The 20,755-nt window shown below is 40.4% G+C and overlaps 1 protein-coding gene and 1 long non-coding RNA gene across 2 annotated transcripts; both read left to right on the top strand.

Annotated features, from left to right (window-relative positions):
- Positions 1 to 1,121: 1,121 nt before the first annotated feature.
- On the top strand, positions 1,122 to 2,790 carry LOC116254054 (putative pentatricopeptide repeat-containing protein At1g02420). The gene has a single exon (XM_031629107.2). The coding sequence runs from the start codon at positions 1,151 to 1,153 to the stop codon at positions 2,783 to 2,785; it is 1,635 nt and encodes a 544-aa protein (XP_031484967.1). The 5' UTR covers positions 1,122 to 1,150; the 3' UTR covers positions 2,786 to 2,790.
- Positions 2,791 to 10,677: 7,887 nt separating this feature from the next.
- On the top strand, positions 10,678 to 15,266 carry LOC126410096 (uncharacterized). Its single transcript, XR_007573490.1, has 2 exons — positions 10,678 to 12,255; positions 12,644 to 15,266. It is a non-coding gene; the product is annotated as an uncharacterized LOC126410096 (long non-coding RNA).
- The last annotated feature ends 5,489 nt before the right edge of the window (positions 15,267 to 20,755 follow it).

The following is a 20,755-nucleotide window of genomic DNA, read 5'->3' as shown; positions in this document are numbered from 1 at the left end:
GCCGGCGGACGTTGAGGCAATCCTCAAGTTACACTCCTCTCCTCCTTTACGTCCTCTACCAAGTCACGGACCAGCCACCTCTTCTTGCATGGTGGGCGCCAAAAAAACAAGAAGATGGAATCAAAGATCAACCAAGCAATATATTGCAGGTAAGAGGCGGATGTACTTCACCGGATTTGCAAAAGACCCCTAGGAAGTGACGTGAATAGGGGGAGGCAAGCCTAGGAAGTGCCTAAGCACGCATATCTTCTTTCTTCTCCAGGAAGCAAGGCGACGGCGCAAAAGGCAGTGGTGCAAGGGACAACGGTGACGGTCTACAACGCAAGAGCGACGCCGCAAGAGTGGCTGCGATGGCGCAAAGGGTGACACCAGCGGCGGCGGAAACAACGACGGTGGTATTGGGTACAGCGGCGGTGGTGGCAGCGACAGCGGCGGCGGTGGCTGTTGCAGCGGCAGCGGCGGCGGCTGCAGTGGTGGCCGTGGTAGCGGTGAGAGATATTAGGGTTGGAACTTCACAACCCCTAAAAATTTCTCAAACTCGTCGGCTCTGATACCATGTAGAAACACGAACAAGAAGAGGAAGAGAAACAACGATCACGATGTAACGTGGAAAACCCTCAACAAGAGGGAAAAAACCACGAATGAGGAGGAGCCGGTGCCCACTAGCCGCCAGACACTCTCTCTCCTTAGTCTTTCATTCACACCTTAAGGATTAGGGTTACACGACTTAAATAATGCCCAACAAGGGCTACAAGTTGGATTGGATACGGATCTGGACCCGGTCCCGAGACCCATCTAACATACTTCAACACATACTAAACATGAACACTTTGGGCATTCCTCTGAACATTGTACCATAAGTTGCTTTACAAGTGCCTATTTGTGAGCCATCCAATTATATTGGTTGTGTGATTGAAGTTAGTTCATTAAGTGCGTTTATTTGGTGGTATTCTTCACTTGGATTTTTATGACTGTTGATAGAGAATGTGGGTGCCTCCTTTGATTGTGCACTATGTTCAAGTGCTTCAACTATTTCATTCCCTTTTTGCATGAAGTTCTCTTGCTTTTCTTCTCTCTCATAACATTTTAATTTGAATTTAACATATCTTTGTTCTTATTTTTTCAGTTTGGTGTACGTAGCAATAACAAAATGTATAAATATTTGAAAGAGTCAGGCATGACTGTGAAGACATGTGCCAGATCTATGTCATCCATCCTTTTCTCAAATAGTGTTCGTGATATCTTTGCTTCATTATCATGGTCCCCACATGCTTTTAGCTCATTCCGCAGTAATTCCCATTGTAATGGTTTCAATGCTTCTTTTGCCTCTCACTTTTCACTTTTTTGTACATCTGAGGTCGTGGGACATCAGGATGGGAGTTCAGAAAAGGGTACTCATTTGATCCATCGAAAGAGTGAAGCTGATGCCATTTATGAGATTATATGTAAAAGCAAAGTCAGTGATCAGAATGAGTTGGGCAGGTTGTTGAAGGAGAGTGGGATCTTCTTGTCTAATCAATTGGTCGATGAGGTTTTGAGGAAGGCGAGGTTTGGTCATTGTAATGGATTGCAAGTTTTGGAGTTCTTCTCTCTGGCAGGTCGAAGGAGAGGATTCTTTCATAGTGCTGATTCTTATGATAACATGCTTTACATCTTGGGGAGGATGAGGCAGTTTGACAAGTTGTGGGGCTTGTTGAAGGAGATGCGTCGCAAGGACTGTTCCTTGATCACGACAAGGACTATGCAAGTGGTTCTTGCTAGGATTGCCAAGGTGTGCTCTGTGAGGACTACAGTTGAGAGCTTCAATAGGTTTAGGAAGTATTATCCTGGGGAATTTGATACGGACTGTTTCAATGCCTTGATTAGGACACTTTGCCAAGAAAAGAGAATGGATGATGCTAGAAATGTCTTCCACAACCTGAAGCATGAGTTTCGGCCAAATCTTCACACGTTTAACATTCTCTTGTCTGGTTGGAAGACTGTAGAAGAGGCGGAGAGCTTCTTCAAAGAGATGACTCAGCTGGGGTGCAGGCCGGATATAGTCTCATACAACTGCTTGGTCGATGTTTTGTGCAAGAACAAGGAAATGGAGAAGGCTTACAAAACCCTAGCTGAAATGAGGGAGATGGAGATCTACCCGGACTTGCTGACATACACCAGTATTGTTGGGGGCTTGGGGTTGGTTGGTCAGCCTGATAAGGCTTGTGATATTCTCAAAGAAATGCAGGAACATGGTTGTGGTCCTGATGCAGCTGCTTATAATGCTGCCATACGGAATTTTTGCATTGCTAGAAGGCTAGGGGACGCTTATACATTACTTGATGAAATGGTAGAGAAGGGCGTGTCTCCAAATGCTACAACTTATAATCTCTTCTTCCGGTGTTTCTATTGGTCAAACAACTTGTCAAGTGCATGGATCTTGTACCAGAGGATGATGAGAACGGGATTCCTACCTCATATCCAATCATGCATGTTCCTCGTGAAAATGTTTCGCAGGCAGGAGAAAGCAGAAATGGGCCTCACACTTTGGAATGACATGATCGAGAGGGGATTTGGTTCTTGTATCCTTGTCTCAGATATTTTGTTTGACATGCTATGTGATCTTGGAAGGCTACTTGACTTGGAGAGGTGCTTCCTTCAAATGCTTGACATGGGTCTGAAGCCTAGTAATGTCTCTTTCAAGAGAATGAAGGTCCTCATGGAACTAGCAAACCATACAGAGGGACTTAGGAAACCAACTGAAAAAATGGAGAGCTTGGGGCAACAGGCTTTTGCACAACTATAAATGGAACAACAATCTTTATCTCATATTATTAATTACTTTGGCATCCAATATCTGTAAGTGTATGGTCCATTTGCTTTCAAGTGGATTGGTTATAACTTATAATTTATGTTTTTTTGTTTCCTAGAAGTCCATTTCCTATGTTTGTTCAGAAAATTAACGTTTTAAATATCTGAGAGTCAAGATAAATGGTACTTTCAGAATCTTGGGTAGAACTGGTTCCACATTGGCCACCTGCTTGCTACTCTGAACCACCTACTTTACCATTCAGCATGCAATTGCTGCATAAGGAAAATAAATTTGCAATATGACTTTTCAAAAATGTGCATCTGCAAGGCCTTTGTGAGGATAATGTTCATCCTTCTGTTACGCGTGGGCCTAACACAGCCTTGTTCATGTCTTTACGTTTTTAGTTCTGTCTTTGTTTCAACAATCACAGGCAGTTCATGGGTCGGGTCACTAGTTAGGCCATGTAATAAACCCACCCACTCACACAAGATACATATATATAAGCCTTAAGGGGAATTAAAAGCCTAATGATGAATAAGATTACTTTTGAAGCTAGGTTTGTGTTACTCTGTGTGCTTAATATAGAGAGTTAGAACAGGTAGGAAGGACGATAGCTACTTGGTAGCTATCAAGGTATTAGAGCACAAACACCATGGTGGAGAGGATCCCAACAAGGGACGCAATGGTGGCGATGGAGAACCATCGGAATCAGGTGGAAGCGGCGATAGGGGCCTTGGAGGGGTGGATGCACCTAATGGATTAATGCCAGGATGGAATGGACACACGCCTGGAGACTCTGATCGCTGAGCAGCAGACAATGGCGACCCTGCTTCATGAAAGCCTTCAACAAGGTACACAACGCTCTCTTAGTTCAAAGCAGACGCAGACCGATGATCGAAGGGGAAATAGCTGGCCGCCGAATGGAGTAGGGGAATCTTGGAAACCTTCAAAGATGGAATTTTTGAGGTTCACTGGAGAGACCCCATTAGCTAGGTGTTTCGATTAGAATAGTACTTCAAATGCCAGGGAATTGTGAGAGAGGAGAGGGTGAATCAAGTGGCCGTCTACTTCGAAGGAGCGACAATCCATTGGTATTGATGGCTACTCTCGCACCATGGGAAGCCAGATTGGGAGACCCTCATCAAGGAGATCACCGCTTGCTTTGGCCCTTCAGCCTACCTGGATTATAATGTCGAGCTCTCGAGAATTAGGCAGATTGGCATGGTAGTAGAGTGTCAATCAAAGCTTGAGCCACTTCCGAACATGGTTCCTGGCTGGCCCCTAGAGGTCCTTATCAGGGTGTTTGTTAGAGGTCTTAAGGACGAGATATGAATAGATGTATAGGCGATAAATCATAAAACCTTGAACCTTGTCAGAATGCTTTGAAATCGCTCGCACAGTGGAGGAAAAATATGGACGACTGCACACGACCGGCAGGAATTGGCCTGACACTAGGACCATTCAGCAAGGTCCAATGAAGGTAGAAACTCTCCCTTATGCACCAACTGGAGCTAAGACTAGCAACCTGCCTCGACAAGTAGTGAGACGTTTGATGCCCGAGCAAATGGAAAAGTGGTGTCAAGGCATCTACTTCCATTGTGATCGCCCATGGGCACCAGGGCATAATTGCAGGCGGTTACATATGTATTTGGTTGAAGAAGGGGAGGAGCCCCCTAACAAAGAAGAAACCCCCACAGCTGAAGACACAAAAACTTCGATAGAAGAGGCACTACCGGAGATATCCCTGCATGCGCTCACAAGGGATAAGGTTCCCCAGCTGATGAGAATTGAAGGACGATTGCGTGGCAGTAAGGTAAGTGTGTTGATCGACACTGGATCAACACACAACTTCATTTGTGAGAAATCTGTTTGTGCTTTAAGATGCAGTGTGGAGATGCAGCCCGTCTTCGATGTAATGGTTGGGGACGGCAGTACCCTCAAGTGCAAGGGTAGATGCGACCAGGAAATGCTTGAAATACAGGGCCACAACTTCCCCATCCAACTGTACATACTCGCAGTGGTTGGAGCCAACTTGGTCTTGGGAATCCCATGGCTGCACGTCATTAGGGACGTGGTCTGGGATTTCATTGGCATGAACATGCAATTCCGCAGCCCAAGAGAGGAGAAATTAACACTCGAGGCGGCTCCTAGGAAGGTATGCAAAGAAAAATCAGCCATGCGTCTACTCGAAGGACCAACAACTACCTTTTGCTACTATTGAAACAGGAGACCAGTGAACCCCGACCACAGCGGACAGACCTCTGTATCCCAGCTCTTCGACGGTCTACTCTAGGAATTTCAGCAGGTCTTCTCGCCAACCACCAGTTTGCCCCCTTGACGACAACATGAGCATCACATAGAACTGCATCAAGGGGCAAAATCGGTGAAATCCAGGCCCTACTGCTACACGAGTTCACTGTCATGCCCTTCGGGCTTGTAGAAATACGAACAAGAAGAGGAAGAGAAACAACGATCACAATGTAACGTGGAAAACCCTCAACACGAGGGAGAAAAACCACGAATGAGGAGGAGTTGGTGCCCACTAGCAGCCAGACTCTCTCTCTCCTTAGATTATCATTAACACATAAGGATTAGGGTTACATGACTTAAGTAGTGCCCAAAACGGGCTACAAGGCGGGTCGGGTATGGATCCGGGCCCGAAACATACGATCTATCAACACTCCCCCTCAAATTGGGCATACATATCAAACATGCCCAACTTGGATACATTCCTCTCAAATGAAGCTGAAGGAAGAGCTTTCGTCAGAACATCAGCAGTTTGGTCTTCAGACTTCATGTAAGGTAAGATCAACTCTTTCGCATCAATTCTTTCCCGAATGAAGTGACGATCAATTTCAACATGTTTTGTTCTGTCGTGAAGAATAGGATTGTTGGCTAAGTTGATTGCAGACTTGTTATCATAGTACATCTTCATAGGTTCTTCAATCTCTATTCCAATGTCAGTCAGCAATATCTTCAACCATAGTAACTCTGACACTCCCATAGCAACTGCCCTATATTCTGCCTCTGCACTAGATCTAGAGCAAACATCCTGTCTCTTGCTCCTCCATACAACAAGGTTTCCTCCCAAGTAGACACAGTACCCTGTAGTAGATCGTCTGGTATCACCACAACCTGCCCAATCCGCATCAGAATATCCCTCGATTTCCACAGTCTCTTGTTTCACATACAGGAGTCCCTTGCTAGGATTTTTCTTCACTCTGTCCACAGCCTTCAGATGTGCATCGGTTGGTGCATGCATGAATTGGCTCAAAACATTCACCGCAAAGGTGATATCAGGTCTCGTGAGGGTAAGATAAATCAACTTCCCAACCAGACGTTGATATCTTCCCTTGTCTTCTTCACAGAGAGGCTCTCCATCTCTAAGACTCAACTTGTGCCCAGTGTCAAATGGGGTAGGAGTAGGTCTACATCCCAATTTACCAGTTTCTTCCAGCAGATCTAATGTGTATTTCCTTTGGTTTAGTACAAGACCAGTACTAGACCTAGCAACCTCCATACCAAGAAAATACCTTAGCTTGCCAAGATCTTTGAGATCGAATTCTGTAGCCAGTAACCCTTTTAGCTTGATAATCTCCTCCTCATCATCTCCTGTGACAATCATGTCATCTACGTAGACCAGCAGGAGAGTAACCCTGCTCTCCTTCTTCTTCACAAACAGAGTGTGATCTTCATTTTCTTGTTTGTATCCATGACGTATCATCACTCTTCTCAGTCGTTCGAACCACGCTCTGGGAGATTGCTGAAGGCCATATAAGGCCTTTTTCAGCTTACAACATTTTTCTGGTTCTTCATATCCTGGAGGCATATGCATATATACTTCTTCTTCGAGGTCACCATTGAGGAATGCATTCTTAACATCCAGTTGATACATCTTCCACTCCTTCATCACAGCTAGAGATATAACCACTCTCACAGTCTTCATTTTCGCAACAGGAGCAAAGGTTTCCAAGTAATCAATTCCATATTTCTGGCTAAATCCCTTGGCCACAAGTCGAGCTTTATATCTTTCAACACTCCCATCTGGTTTGTACTTGATGGTATACACCCATTTGGATCCAACTAAGTGAGCGGCATCAGGAATCTTCACCACTTCCCATGTCATATTTCTTCTCAGGGCATCTATTTCTTCTTTCATTGCATCAGCCCACTTGGAGTCACTTTGAGCTTCAGCAACAGTCCTGGGGATCACAACCAAAGAAAGAGTAGAAACAAAACACTTGTAATCTTTTTCAAGTCTGGAATAAAAAAAAAAATTACCAATGGGGTGTTGAGTACATGACCTGACACCCTTTCTCAGGGCAATGGGAAGATCTTCATTCTTCTTTTCAACCTCATCATGAGTCTCCACGGTCTCCACGGTAGAACTTGGTTCATCCAGGGAAGGAGTGGCATTGGGATTGGAAGTAGATCTAGCATCACACGTCATTATCTCTGTCCGAGTACCTCGTCTAGAGTAGAACTGTCCAAACAACCGAGGGCCTTCCTTCTCAATGCTAGTGTCACACCTTTCCTCCTTCTCAGGCACATCAACAGTAGTAAGCGATTCTGCTTTCTTGTAGTCCAAAAAATCTATAAACTGAAGTTCCTGTCTCTAAGAATACTCTTCCCTGCCCCCAGACTGCACTCCCTGAAGAGGATTCTCACCAAAGTAAGGGGCATGTTCCAAGAAGGTAACATCTCTCGTAACATAAACTCGACCAGTAATAGGATCAATACATTTGTATCCTTTTTGCGTAGGAGAGTATCCAACAAAGACACCTTTGATAGACCTAGGATCAAGTTTCTTGACATTTGGCACAGCTGAAGACACAAAAACTTCGATAGAAGAGGCACTGCCGGAGATATCCTTGCATGCACTCACAAGGGATAAGGTTCCCCAGTTGATGAGAATTGAAGGACGATTGCGTGGCAGTAAGGTAAGTGTGTTGATCGACACTGGATCAACACACAACTTCATTTGTGAGAAATCTGTCTGTGCTTTGCGATGCAGTGTGGAGATGCAGCCCGTCTTCGATGTAGTGGTTGGGGACGGCAGTACCCTCAAGTGCAGGGGTAGATGCGACCAGGAAATGCTTGAAATACAGGGCTACAACTTCCCCATCCAACTGTACATACTCGCAGTGGTTGGAGCCAACTTGGTCTTGGGAATCCGATGGCTGCACGTCATTAGGGACGTGGTCCGGGATTTCATTGGCATGAACATGCAATTCTGCAGCCTAGGAGAGGAGAAATTAACACTCGAGGCGGCTCCTAGGAAGGTATGCAAAGTAAAATCAGCCATGCGTCTACTCAAAGGACCAACAACTACCTTTTGCTACTATTGAAACAGGAGACCAGTGAACCCCGACCACAACGGACAGACCTCTGTATCCCAGCTCTTGGACATTCTACTCTAGGAATTTCAGCAAGTCTTCTCGCCAACCACCAGTTTGCCCACTTGACGACAACATAAGCATCACATAGAACTGCATCAAGGGGCAAAATCGGTGAAATCCAGGCCCTACTGCTACACAAGTTCACTGTCCACTGTCATGCCCTTCGGGCTAATGAATGCACCCTCGACCTTTCAATCATTGATGAATGACTTGTTCCGCCCCTACTTGCAATGCTTTGTCTTGGTAGTTTTCGACCATATCCTCGACAGTAGTGAAGAGGCAGACCACCTACAACATCTACGAGTTGTGCTTAACATGTTGGAGCAGAACTAGCTTCACGCTAAGTCCTCAAATTGCTCATTTGGAACAGGGAGATCTCATACCTGGGCCACGTTATCAGTCTGGGCATGAGAGAACTGCGCACATCCTTGGGACTCACCAGATATTATCGCAGGTTTGTCTATGGGTATGGCACGAGAACTGCTCCCTTTACTGACTTGACAAAAAGGGGAAAATTCGTGTGGACTGAGAAGGAAGATCAGGCCTTCCAACGGCAGAAGCAGACAGTCACCACAGTGCCTGTCTTGCAATTGCCTAACTTCCAGCAGCCATTCACTGTGGAGTCGGATGCATCAGACATAGGCATGGGTGCTGTCTTGAGCCAGAACAGCCACCCTGTAGCCTATTTCAGTAAAGCAATTGGAGTCACCTTCTGCAGCAAGTCAGCCTATGAAAGGGAGTTGATCACCATCATCCTCGCAATCCTCAAGTGAAAGCATAATCTTTTGGGACAGTGATTCGTGGTGCTAACAGATTATCAAAGTCTCAAGTATTGCCTGCAACAACCAGCACTGACACCAGCATTGCAGAAATGGCTCCTCAAGTTAATAGGCTTCGACTTCGAGGTACACTTCCGTAAAGGAAAGGAAAATGCAGCAGACGACAACCTCTCCAGGTCAGTACCACCACCAATGCACAACTTGCTAACTTTGTCTTAAGTGCAAGTTCAGCTGTTGGATCAGATCCTATCGGCACAACAGGGAACTGTTTCTGTTCACCAACTTAAGGATCAGTTAGCAGCCAACCCTCTCAAGGTATATGGCTATAAATGGAAGTCGCCTTATTTGTATCATAAAGGGTGTATATATGTACCACTAGAAACATGGCTACCTCAAGTGCTCTTGGAGCACTATCACAATGAAAGAGCTGCTGAGGATGCGCCAAACTTTCTATTGGCCAGCGATGAAGCGATCTGTCATTGATTTCATATGGGCCCACGACGTCTGCAAAGGAATAAATACGAAACCATGAGGCCCACTGGACTGCTACAGCCTCTTCCCACACCCAATCTCATATGGGAGGACATCTCCATGGGTTTTGTAGAAAGATTACCCATCCAGAGGCAAATCAGTCATGGTGGTTGTGGTAGACAGCTTCTCAAAATACGCCCATTTTGTTGCCCTGTTTCATCCTTATACCGCGAAGATTGTGGCCATCACTTTCCACCAAAACATGGGAAAGCTGCATGGAATGCCACAGACAATAACCAGTGATAGAGACCCTGTCTTCCTCAGCAACTTTTGGAAAGAGTATTTCTGCATGCAGGGCACAGGGCTGCAGATGAACACAACTTACCACCCGCAGACGGACGGGCAAACGGGGGTTGTAAATCATTGTCTTGAAACATACGCTGTTTTGCAGGGCAGAGACCCTGATTGTGGGTAGATCACTTACCATGGGCAGAGTTTTCCTACAATACCAGCTGGCATTCATCCACCAGGACCACTCCTTTCCTACAATACCAGCTGGCATTCATCCACCAGGACCACTCCTTTTGAAGCTGTCTATGGCAGGCCTCCTCCCAACGTTTGTCGCTACCATCCAGGGACTGCCAGGGAACAAGAGGTTGACACTCAACTCATATGTCAAGATGCAGTGCTTAAGGACCTAAAGGAACACCTACCAGCTGCTCGCAATCGTAAGGTCCTCCCATACAACTGCAGGCATCACGAACAGCACTTTGAAGAAGGTGACTGGGTATGCTTGCGCAGGCCCACTCATGGTGCAGGGTTTCGCCTACCCAAAGGATACAATAAGCTTCCCCTCTTTACAGCGGACCTTATAAGATCGTCAGGAAGATTAGAGCCTATAAACTGCTGCTCCCTGAAGGAAGTAACATTCATCTTGTCTTTCATGTCTCAAAACTGAAGGTCTGCTCCCATCCACCCACACAATAGCTTCTCTTCCCATTGTTGAGTAGCAGACCACACCTCAACCCTTCAGGCATCTGGGCATCTGCAGAAACAGAAAAAATGACGATCCCTGCACCACTGAATGGCTATTTGAATGGAATCACAATGAAGACATGCCAGCAACCTGGGAGCCTGCGGAGGAGATTGCCAGGCGCTTCCCAGGTTTTACACCTTGAGGACAGGGTGTTCTCGAGGAGAGAGGGGGGGGGGGGGGATGATGTGGGGGGAATTGTTAGGCATGGGCCTAACACAGCCTTGTTTATGTCTTTTACGTTTCGCACAAGATACATATATATACACCTTAAGGGGAATTAAAAGCCTAATGACGAATGAAATTACTTTTGAAGCTGGGCTTTGTGTTACTCTGTGTGCTTCAGACAGAGAATTAGAACAGGGGGGAAGGACAATAGCTACTTGGTAGCCATCAGCTTCCTTATAATAATGTCTATTCAATGTGGAACTACATCCTTGAAAGTTTCTTGTGCACGAAAATTAGTCTTTTACATTTATGTTTTAGCTGTTGATCATTTCTTGCTGGAGTGTCATATATTTTTCTTATATGAAACTAACCTGTCTACAGATTAGTTTAATTGCATTACATAACACTCTTCTTGATTGGAGAAATTTGGTGTTTGACCTGGCCATCATCAAATGTCTATCTTTTGCCATTATGTCATGGACAGCCTAACATCTTCTCCATTGATGCATTTCTAACTTTCCTGAGCTTTACAGACAAGAGGTTGACCTAGTTGAGTTTTAGTTCAAGTTAGACATTTTCTTCACCAATGCCAATTTATAAATATCCTGAAATTCCAAAGCAGTTTAAGTCCACCTGTAGCTTCTTTCATCCAAAATGGTCTGCTTCAAAGCTCTTCTGGTGTTCTGAACAACTTTTCTATTTCAAAACTTGTACCCTTTTTTTGACGAAAACTGATATTCATCTTCTTATGGTGATAATCGATTATTTATATGTTTTAACATTACTAACATATAAAGATATCCAAGATTTTCTGTGATTTTAAGTCTTATACCAGCATGTTTGCTTACACGATGTGATTTAATCAGTTCTGTCGTCTTAATGATGTCAAGATACAGTGCTTAGGGAGAATTTTGGACTCTATAACTATGGAGTCAATAATTGATGTTTGCAGAATTTCCTGGTCACAGTCAATAATTGATGTTTGCAGAATTTCCTGGTCACTGATTTCACACTGCAGTGATGCTCAATTTGGACATGTTAGAGCAGTTGTAGGCCCTTAATCGCTTGCGATGCTGGATTTGTCCACATTATAGATGCTGGCCAAAAAGAGTGTCAACTATGCTGACTTCCCATTTTGATACCTAACCCCGACAATGACTAGTGTAATTTGTGGTGGAAAGGGAAATTTCTTCCATCTATCCAGTTGAACACACCACACACACACACAGAGACACTCTCTATCTTCCTCTCTCTGTGTCACAGACACATATTGGTTGACGGCCCACCATTGATTTGTGTGCTTTTTCAACCTTGGTCACGAATAATGGTTCATAGGTGAAACTCTTGGCTTGTGAAAAGCTCATCTAGATGTTTTGATTTGTCATGGTAAAGAAACCTAAGTTTCTTATATAGCATAATTTCCGAGGAACTCATAAATGGCCTTGTTCATTTGGTAGGTGCACCTTGTTAGTACCACCAAGTTGAAGGATGAGATGGATCCTGGCCAATAACTGTTTATGTCTTAGCACATGGTCGAAGGTGGAAACTTGCAATGGGCAATGGAGATCTCAAAAGTTTTGCTTACTGAAGGCCTGCCGAAGTAAACATGTGATGGTAGGGCCTCTTCTGATGGCTTAGGGAAAAAATTGAAGCTGTGCTTTTTTTGAGAATGTATTCTAGATTGCCAATCCGTGTTGCTATTGTCCATTTATGCTTTCATGTATGCGGCTAAATCAACATTTTGTTGAGCAAATCATATGCTGAAATTCATATTGACAATGATATCCTAGATTTTACGTGAGCTATATCCTCAATGGTCCTATAGTTTTTCTGTTTGCGTGGCCAATCACAGGCAGATACTATCTTTCTTTATCTACTTGAACTTTGTGTTTATTTATATTCGTTTATGTTGTATGACAAATAAGTTGTCCTTATTCCTTTACGGGGTGTGCCTTATCCTCTTGGCGGGAACCTGCTCATTGATGCCATTTTTATGTTGTAGGTATGGTTTCAGGCGTTCAGCAGGTAGTGTTTTCTTTCTTCTCTTTTTGGCTTGTTAGAAATATTGTCAATTTCTATCTACCAAGATGAATAAACAAGAGGATATAGAGCTATGGTATTAGAAAGAAGATGTACAAAGATTTATGTATGAATCACAATAGATATTGCTTTTCAATCTGCAATCCACCACATGATTTATGTGTGAATTTGGACGGTTTTAGAACTTAAATGTTTATCTCTCTTCTTAATTGTAATTTACTGTTTTGCAAATTGTTGGTATATGACATTGTGATAACTATCATTCTTGGGTTCTTAAGGGTGAGGTTTTTCTCAAGTATTTTTCAGCAAAGTTGTTTTCCATGAGAAAATTTCAGAAAAATTTTGGTAATTTAAAAAGTTCCTAAAAATTAGATAAAAATAAGATAAATGAGAAATTAATAAGAAAACATAAATGATAACTAGAGAAAATGATAAAAATCATGTTTCTGTAATAAATGTCACAAATATCATGAGGTTTTTGAAAATCACGCGATCTTTACCAGAAAATGAAATAAAACGAAAGAATAGGAAAAAATCTTGAGATTTGGAAAATCTTGCCAAAAATAAAAATCTCGTGAATTTCTGACGAATTTATCACGATTTTTTCTTGAGATTTTAATATTTTTCATTTTTTTTAGTTTTAATGTTTTTATGATTTTTTAATTTTAAAAAATTGTCAAGATTTTCTCGAGAAGAACTTTGCTGAAAGATACCCGAGAAAAACTATGCCGAGATTTTTCTAAGGGCGATATTTGTGGCAATGTTAGTAATGTATAAAGATAAATAATTTAACCTAACTTCTAAACTTTAAAGACAAATAACGTAAAAGTAACACCAAAAGATGTGATCAAAATGCAAAAAAATGCGTTGATATCAGGTCTTCTTCAAAAAAGACGTGATATTCGTTGCAGTGGTATATGATATTAGTTCAAATTTCCTATCCAGGTAGAAGCTAGTAGTAGAACTGGATGTTTTTCAGTCTACACTACACACATTTGTGCTGAAAGTTTTGATTATCATTTCTCTTGGGTACCAATTTGGATTGTGAGTCTACAAGCGAACCATTGTGTTGACAAATGTCACTAGTAATCACCCTGTTTCAAATTGCATTATCTGGGTGAGCTTAAGCCTTAACTGCAGTTCTACGACAGCTATTCTTTGGTGGTATTCTTTGCGTCCTCTTTAAGCAAGAAGTTTTGGGCTCACATCTAGCTTTGTTTGGTTTTGTGTTCTTGACAATGTTCCTTAAAGTAGCAGTTGGGATTGCTGAAGAGTTCTTATGTGCATATCCTATGTATATATAATAGCTAGTTCCTTTCTTGTTGCTCATTGTTTCAAATTGGGATATTCCTCGTTGACGGGCTTAACAGGAAAAGTGGTAGAACTGGAACTTTCCATGATACAGAAAAAGTGGTGAATTTAAGTGCACATAAAATGTGAATCTAACTTGCCGTAGAGTCCATTGTTTCATATGGCTGATCATGCATCTACTCTATTCAGACACAGTTTTCTTCTACTTGTTTCATCTATGAAGAGTCTACGGGTGAACCCTTGAGTCTTGACAAAGCTTGATAGACAGCAAACATGAAATGACTGAAGATATGACAAAATAAGAGTAAAAACAATGTCCATGGTAGACGACGAGCATTTGGATGGACTGCAAGGTGAGTTCTATTATAGAGGATCAACCTTGTTCTTGTACTGAGTGGATGTTATCTGTTGCCACAAATTAACTACAGTAGATCTCTCAATTTCCGACAGGCATGTACACTATTCTGATTGTTACTTAGTTTCATGTCCTCTGAACATGTTGCATCTCATTCTTGTTTTTTAATGCTTGACATTTTACAGGGAACAATAGCTTCTGTTGGGAAACGCCTCCAAGTTGACAGGATAGAATGACATCTTTCCTTGGTTTTTTAACATACAATCAAACCAGCCATTATATATTTCAGCATGTATTAGTTCTTCAGTCTTCAGATGGCTGCGTAGCTCGAATCGTTGTATTACATGTTTCATTCAGTTACAGATCCTATACTGATAAACAATATTCTATTGATCTTTCCTTATTAATTCATGAACGAAATGTTTTTCTAGCATCAGGTACTGGCAAACCAAAATTAATTTGAGTTTGCGAAGATTATAAAGAATGGATAAGTCCTTCATCCATTCTCATCTGCAACTAATCCTTATTGGTTTTAAACTTTACCTTCAGAAAGGGATTATAGGGTTGCTAGGCTGGATTGCTATTCATCAAGAAATTATTTTATCTTGTCTTACTAGCTAATTTTGTCAGTTAATTTTTATCTTTTCTAACAGATGCATGGAGGATAACCAAAGAGGGGCTTGTGGCGTTGTGCTGTGTTATGCTGATTTGTGATTTATTTTCCATCTCCCACTTTCAACAAGAAAGCTCCCGAAGAGGGTGTGGATCACTATTGGAACTAATTGGTGCATTATATATTCTCAACTGTACAACTTTTTTGTAGGTGTCACCCACCGAAGGCCATGTTTGGATGGCACTTTTTGGGGTTCAAACCTTGTATTTATATATATATATATAAAAGAAGCTGCATTTGAGGGGACATCTGGTTGGTACCCTGATCTGGGGTTCAGCAGAACCTAGTTTGGTCCGAACTGTTGAAACTGAGTGTCGAAAAGCCTGATATTCTGCAGCTCTTACAATTTCTAAAATTGGATTTTTTGGCAGGGCCTTCAATAGTGTGATTTTTGACACCTTTGTTAAATTCTCTAACCTTAATGCTCAAGAAGCTATGAGCCTTGCGCCAGGGGTGGAACCAGAAGTTTTTGTCTATAAAAAACTAAATATAGTTTTTGTCTATAAAAAACTAAATATATAGGTAACAATTTTTCAGTCGGCCTTGGGGCAGTGACCGGGGTTTTGTGGGGCTGATCTATATAATTAGATGCAAAGTTACTCAAATTCAATCATTAAAAATGAGGTCTTATAATGGGCTTTGTGCGACACTTACCTCTGACCCTGCCCCGTGCTCTCTGTTCTATATTGAACCTATATACATTTTAAAGAAAGAAACAATAGAGTTTAACAAAGTTCCCAACACCCAATGCGTGCCAATTGCATTTTTGGTTCACTCAGAGTATGATTGCAGACCAATCTCTCTCCCTCTCTCTTCACTCAAGTAGAGTTGTTGAGAATTTTTAGCTCAAAAGTTCCCCATGTTAGCACACTTTAAAGGATAGGCAAGTTGGGGCTGATACCGACCAACAAGAAGAATCTCGCCTTCTGCCAAAAATTTCATGTTTTAAAAGGAAAGGATGAAGTCCAAATGGACGAATAATGCAAATAAAAGCTGATAATGCAGAGTCAGCATATCAAGTGAAAACAGCAACAATGCAAATACTTGTGAACAACAAGAGTGTGGACAATAATGGAAATGTTTGTACACCTATTAAAATATCTCTGTGAGCTGTAATTTTCGTTTGAGGAAAGGAGTTGTTCCTTTCATCATGGTAAGTCCACGCGCATCAATAAATTCATGGCCCTTCGGTTGTCTTGTGAGTGTTGGTCCCTAGGGATTGAACTACGCTAGAATGTGTGTTCTCTACTTCTGTCTTGTGTTGTTGATAACTGGTAACGAAAAATAACTGGTATAACTCTCATAAGTTCTTACAACATTCTTTAGCCAAAATGATATTATTGTATAACAAAAGGTGTCTCATATTGTGAGGAAAACTCTTTAGTTGGTCCTTGCAGCTAGCTTGATTTGATTGAACCTAGAACACATGCCTATAAAGAACATTTTATGTAATTGGCAGTATTGTCAACCAGTAAACCAATGATGGGTGTGCGAAATCATCTTTTGGCATGACCTTGTTGAGATCTATAAAATCAATGCAAAGACAGACCTTGCCATTTTTCTTGGAGACAACCATAATATTAGCCAACCACTCAAGGTAGTCAATGAGATTGATAAATTCTACTTTCAACAAATCTTTGAAGCCGTTTTGACTTGGTTTTCTAATATGGGATCCAACTTCCTTAGATTTTGCTTGAATGATTTTCTTTTGGGATTAAGAGACAATTGATGCTCAATCAATTGTGGATCCAACCCTAACATATCATTGCAAGTCTCTAAGAAGGCTTCTTGATGACTTGTGAGGAAGTCAATAACTTTCTTTCTCTCATTTCATTAGCGCTTAAGGGATAATTGATGGTCAACCAATTGTGGATCCATCCAACACTCGCATATCACTGCACGCCCATAAGAAGGCTTCTTGATGACTTGTGAGGAAGTCAAGAATTTTCTTCCTCTCATTTGTTAAAAGACTTGAGTCAATTTGCAAGTTTTTTGGATTCTCATTGGTGTCATTATTGAGCCAGCGGAGTCACAAATAAGGGTGAAAGCTAATTCTTCATTTGAATATGCACAAATTTTGGCAATTCTAATTGATGGATTCAAACTCATCAGCTTGAATTTATGTTGTTCTCTTACTTTTAACTGTTTCTTGGGTAGTTTCCTAAGAGAAAAAGATGAACAAGGACAAATTGACTTATATGCTGGCTGTCTTGGAAGACATCCTTTAGAAAGTGGGTGTTGTGCTGAAATATGGCCATGAATTAAAGACTTGAAGTCACAAATACACATACACAAATGGCAAGTAGATGCAAATAAAAAGTTGGATGTCCATGCATGGGCAAACAAATGTTCACTTTTCCTTGGGATCATCAACATGGATAGTGAAGGTTTCAGTGTTGCAGATCCAATTTATACATTGGTGAACAATTGAAGGGACCACATCTGCAACATGGATCCAAGGATGACTCAAAAGTAAAACGTATGATGGCGACATATTCATGATATAAAAGGTGAAATTGTGTAAACACCCCAAAATTTTCCGCTCATCTTATTTTCTTTCTTACCCTCATTCTAATTGTGTGACCATCTTGGACATTCTTTGATGAATTTCAACCTTTTTCAAAATACCACATTTCAAGTTTGTATTGCCTCCCTATCTAGAAATAGCCTTAATAGGTCATATTCAATCTTTACCTAAGCTGGTGCTATCTTAGATTCAGTAAATTATCTAGCTGCTAAGCTAGCACATAGACCATTTTACCATTTTGACCTTCATTCCTATGAAAATGTTAGGAACCAACTAATTAGACGATTCAACTTCAATCAAGATTGATGTGAACTCTCCTTAGACAAAGGAAGCATCATTTCTGGCTCTCTAGTATCCATTCCCATTTAAGGTCAACCTAGTTAAAATTGAGCCTCTTAGCAAGCATGGATCAAGTTTATCATTCATTATCTGACTTAGCCTTATGTTAACACCCCAAAATTTTTCATCTCAGTTGATGGATGCAATTTCAAAATCTTACAAAAGAATTTCACAAAACAATTATGAAAAACTTTAATTTCAAAGTCAATTTTGAATCTGAACACAATTTAGGTTCAGATCATGAATTTGATTCATAGCACAAATCCCAAGGCAGGACTATGAGTCCAAATCTTAATCCAATACTCAAAACTGGATTCAAATTTAGTTTTTGAAATTCAAATCCAATTACAATTGTCATTTGTAATCAATGTCCAACTTGGAATCTAGATATAAATTCAAAATCTGAATCTAGATTCAAATTCAAAAACTGGATCCAATTCAAGATTCAAAATGCCATGTGGGCCCCACTTCACCTGCGTGGGCAAGGGGCCACCCAAGAGGCTACGCACCCTTCTTTCTCAAAATATCTCCTCTCAATTAAATAAATGTATCATTTTCAATGAGGCATAAATAAGATCATAATTAGATTCACAGGAATATATATATATATATATATATATATATATATATATATATATATATATATATATATATATATATATATATATATATATCAAATTAACAAGGAGATTCTCTAATTAAAGAGAGCAGTCTAGTTCCAAGGAAGCCTTGATGATTTCTAACTAACCTAGTGAAACCAAGTAGGTTTGACTTAGGTGAACCCAAAAGTGGTGCCACATCCTCACCGAGCTTAGTTAACATGAGCTTAACCCAGTCAAAATGTTAGGTCCACCCCATGATCCAACTATTGGACATAGATAGACCTTGACTAGAACAAATCTACTTTGACTCAACCTAGTCAAAGTACAATTCGAATTGAGAACAATTGAAATACAACTAAGTGCCTACTTAGCTCAAATTTTTTGTGCCAAGGTGGGGGAAGAATTTTTTGTCTCTCTCTTCTCCTAACCAAGAGGAAGAAAGAAGAAGAAGAGAAGAAGAAGCCAAGAATAGGACAGGTTGTCATCATCCAAGCTCTTTCTCTCTCTCTTTCTCCCATTCCTTGGTTCTAGATTTGCTAAGCTAGGGTACTTCATTGGACCATTGCTTAGGATTTCTAGTAAAAGGAAAACCCTCTCCATCTCTATAATTTTCAACAAGAAGACTCTTTTCTTTTAGCTTTCCTAAGCTTGAATCCAAAGTTGGATTCTTTCTTAGAATTGCTTGACTTAGAGAACAAGAAAGGAGAAGCCTCAAGCACCAAGGCTGACTACATGGTATGTGATTATAGCTTATTCTCCATCTATTTTTGCTTCTTGCTATTTATCTTCATATTCAATATCCGTGGGAGGGTTTTATTTTTGTTCTTATTCATAGCTGAGAATTATGTCTAGCTAGGTAGAACTACAATCAATGTACATTTTAATGCATGATACATGCATGAATTTGGTTTTTTTAAAAAGAGAACCCATGAATCAAATTTTGAAAAGGGCCCCAAGGCCACATCCCTTTCAAAATAGGCATCCTAAATCATTTTAAACTCCCTACCATGAGTGAATCCCAAGGTGAGAGAGATTTATATTTGCTGCAATATATACATTTTAAATGCCTATTAGAGATGGATACATTCTTACGAATTTGATCTACCCTTGCATGGCGAATCATAGGCAAATAAGCTTGAGTGATATCTTGTTTTCTTCCATTTTGTGTCATTTTAATTCATGCATTCTTGATTTAGTTAATTAAGAGTGGTAAAAGTAATAGAAACTAGTTTTCAATCTTCCTATGTAAAAGAACCCAACTATGAATCATCATGGTTCATAAGCCAAGTGGTCCCTTGTCAAATATCCCATTTTGGGAGGCAACACATATATATATATATATATATATATATATATATATATATATATATATATATATATATATATATATATTCTCTTTTAAAATTAGGTTAGAACATCTTTCCAAACTGATTTTAAAGAAAGAGAACTTCATTTTGATATGCGTAGTTCTAAACTACAAAATCACTCAATATTTCATCTTAAAACTTTATCAATTCTAGTAACACATGCATGAATTCATATACATTGCTAAGATCAGACCATGTTTTCATCAAATTTAGCTTAAAAATCTAAAGTTTAAGCTCTTGGAATGTTAATTTCTAGCCACAAAGTGACTATCTTTCATAGAGCTTGAGAAAGTTCTAATCTCATGCAAACCGACACTCAAAGAATATTTCAGGAATTGTTGGTTTCATTTCATATATTTCTAGAACTTGCATGAGATTAATCAACATTCCAAAATACTTCAAAATCATATTCAAATTCCAATCTTCATTTCTCCAAAAGAGAAGATCAAATATGCTGAAATCGTCCAAGGAATGGATGAAATTTTTGGTGTAAAATCTAAAATTTAATTTGATTTTAGAAAAGAAAGTTTTCTAAAACTTCATGTTGACCCAAGGTGTATATCTAACACTAATGGAAACATGCTCTCAAAAGAAACATTCCTCTTGCTGATTTAGATGTTAGCTCAAGAAAAGTTAACAATTTTCAATGATTTGTCATTATTCTCTAAGAAAGCAAGTTTTTTTAGAATCAACTTTTCTAATTTTCAGCCATTTGAATTTATACATCTGATTTTATAGCTATTTTGAGACAAAAGTGGATGTCATCTACGTCTCTCATATATTTTGAAGAATGATTTTAACTTCATTTACATGATTTTTCATTATTTTGAGATTTTAATTCAAGTCTCAAACTTGTAGACTGCATCTCTAACTCTTATGCTTTATAAAATGTTAAACATA

Source organism: Nymphaea colorata, chromosome 5, assembly GCF_008831285.2.
Source record: "Nymphaea colorata isolate Beijing-Zhang1983 chromosome 5, ASM883128v2, whole genome shotgun sequence".
NCBI lineage: Eukaryota > Viridiplantae > Streptophyta > Magnoliopsida > Nymphaeales > Nymphaeaceae > Nymphaea > Nymphaea colorata.
The sequence above is the reverse complement of the archived record's forward strand: the minus strand, read 5'-3'. Positions and strand labels throughout refer to the sequence as shown.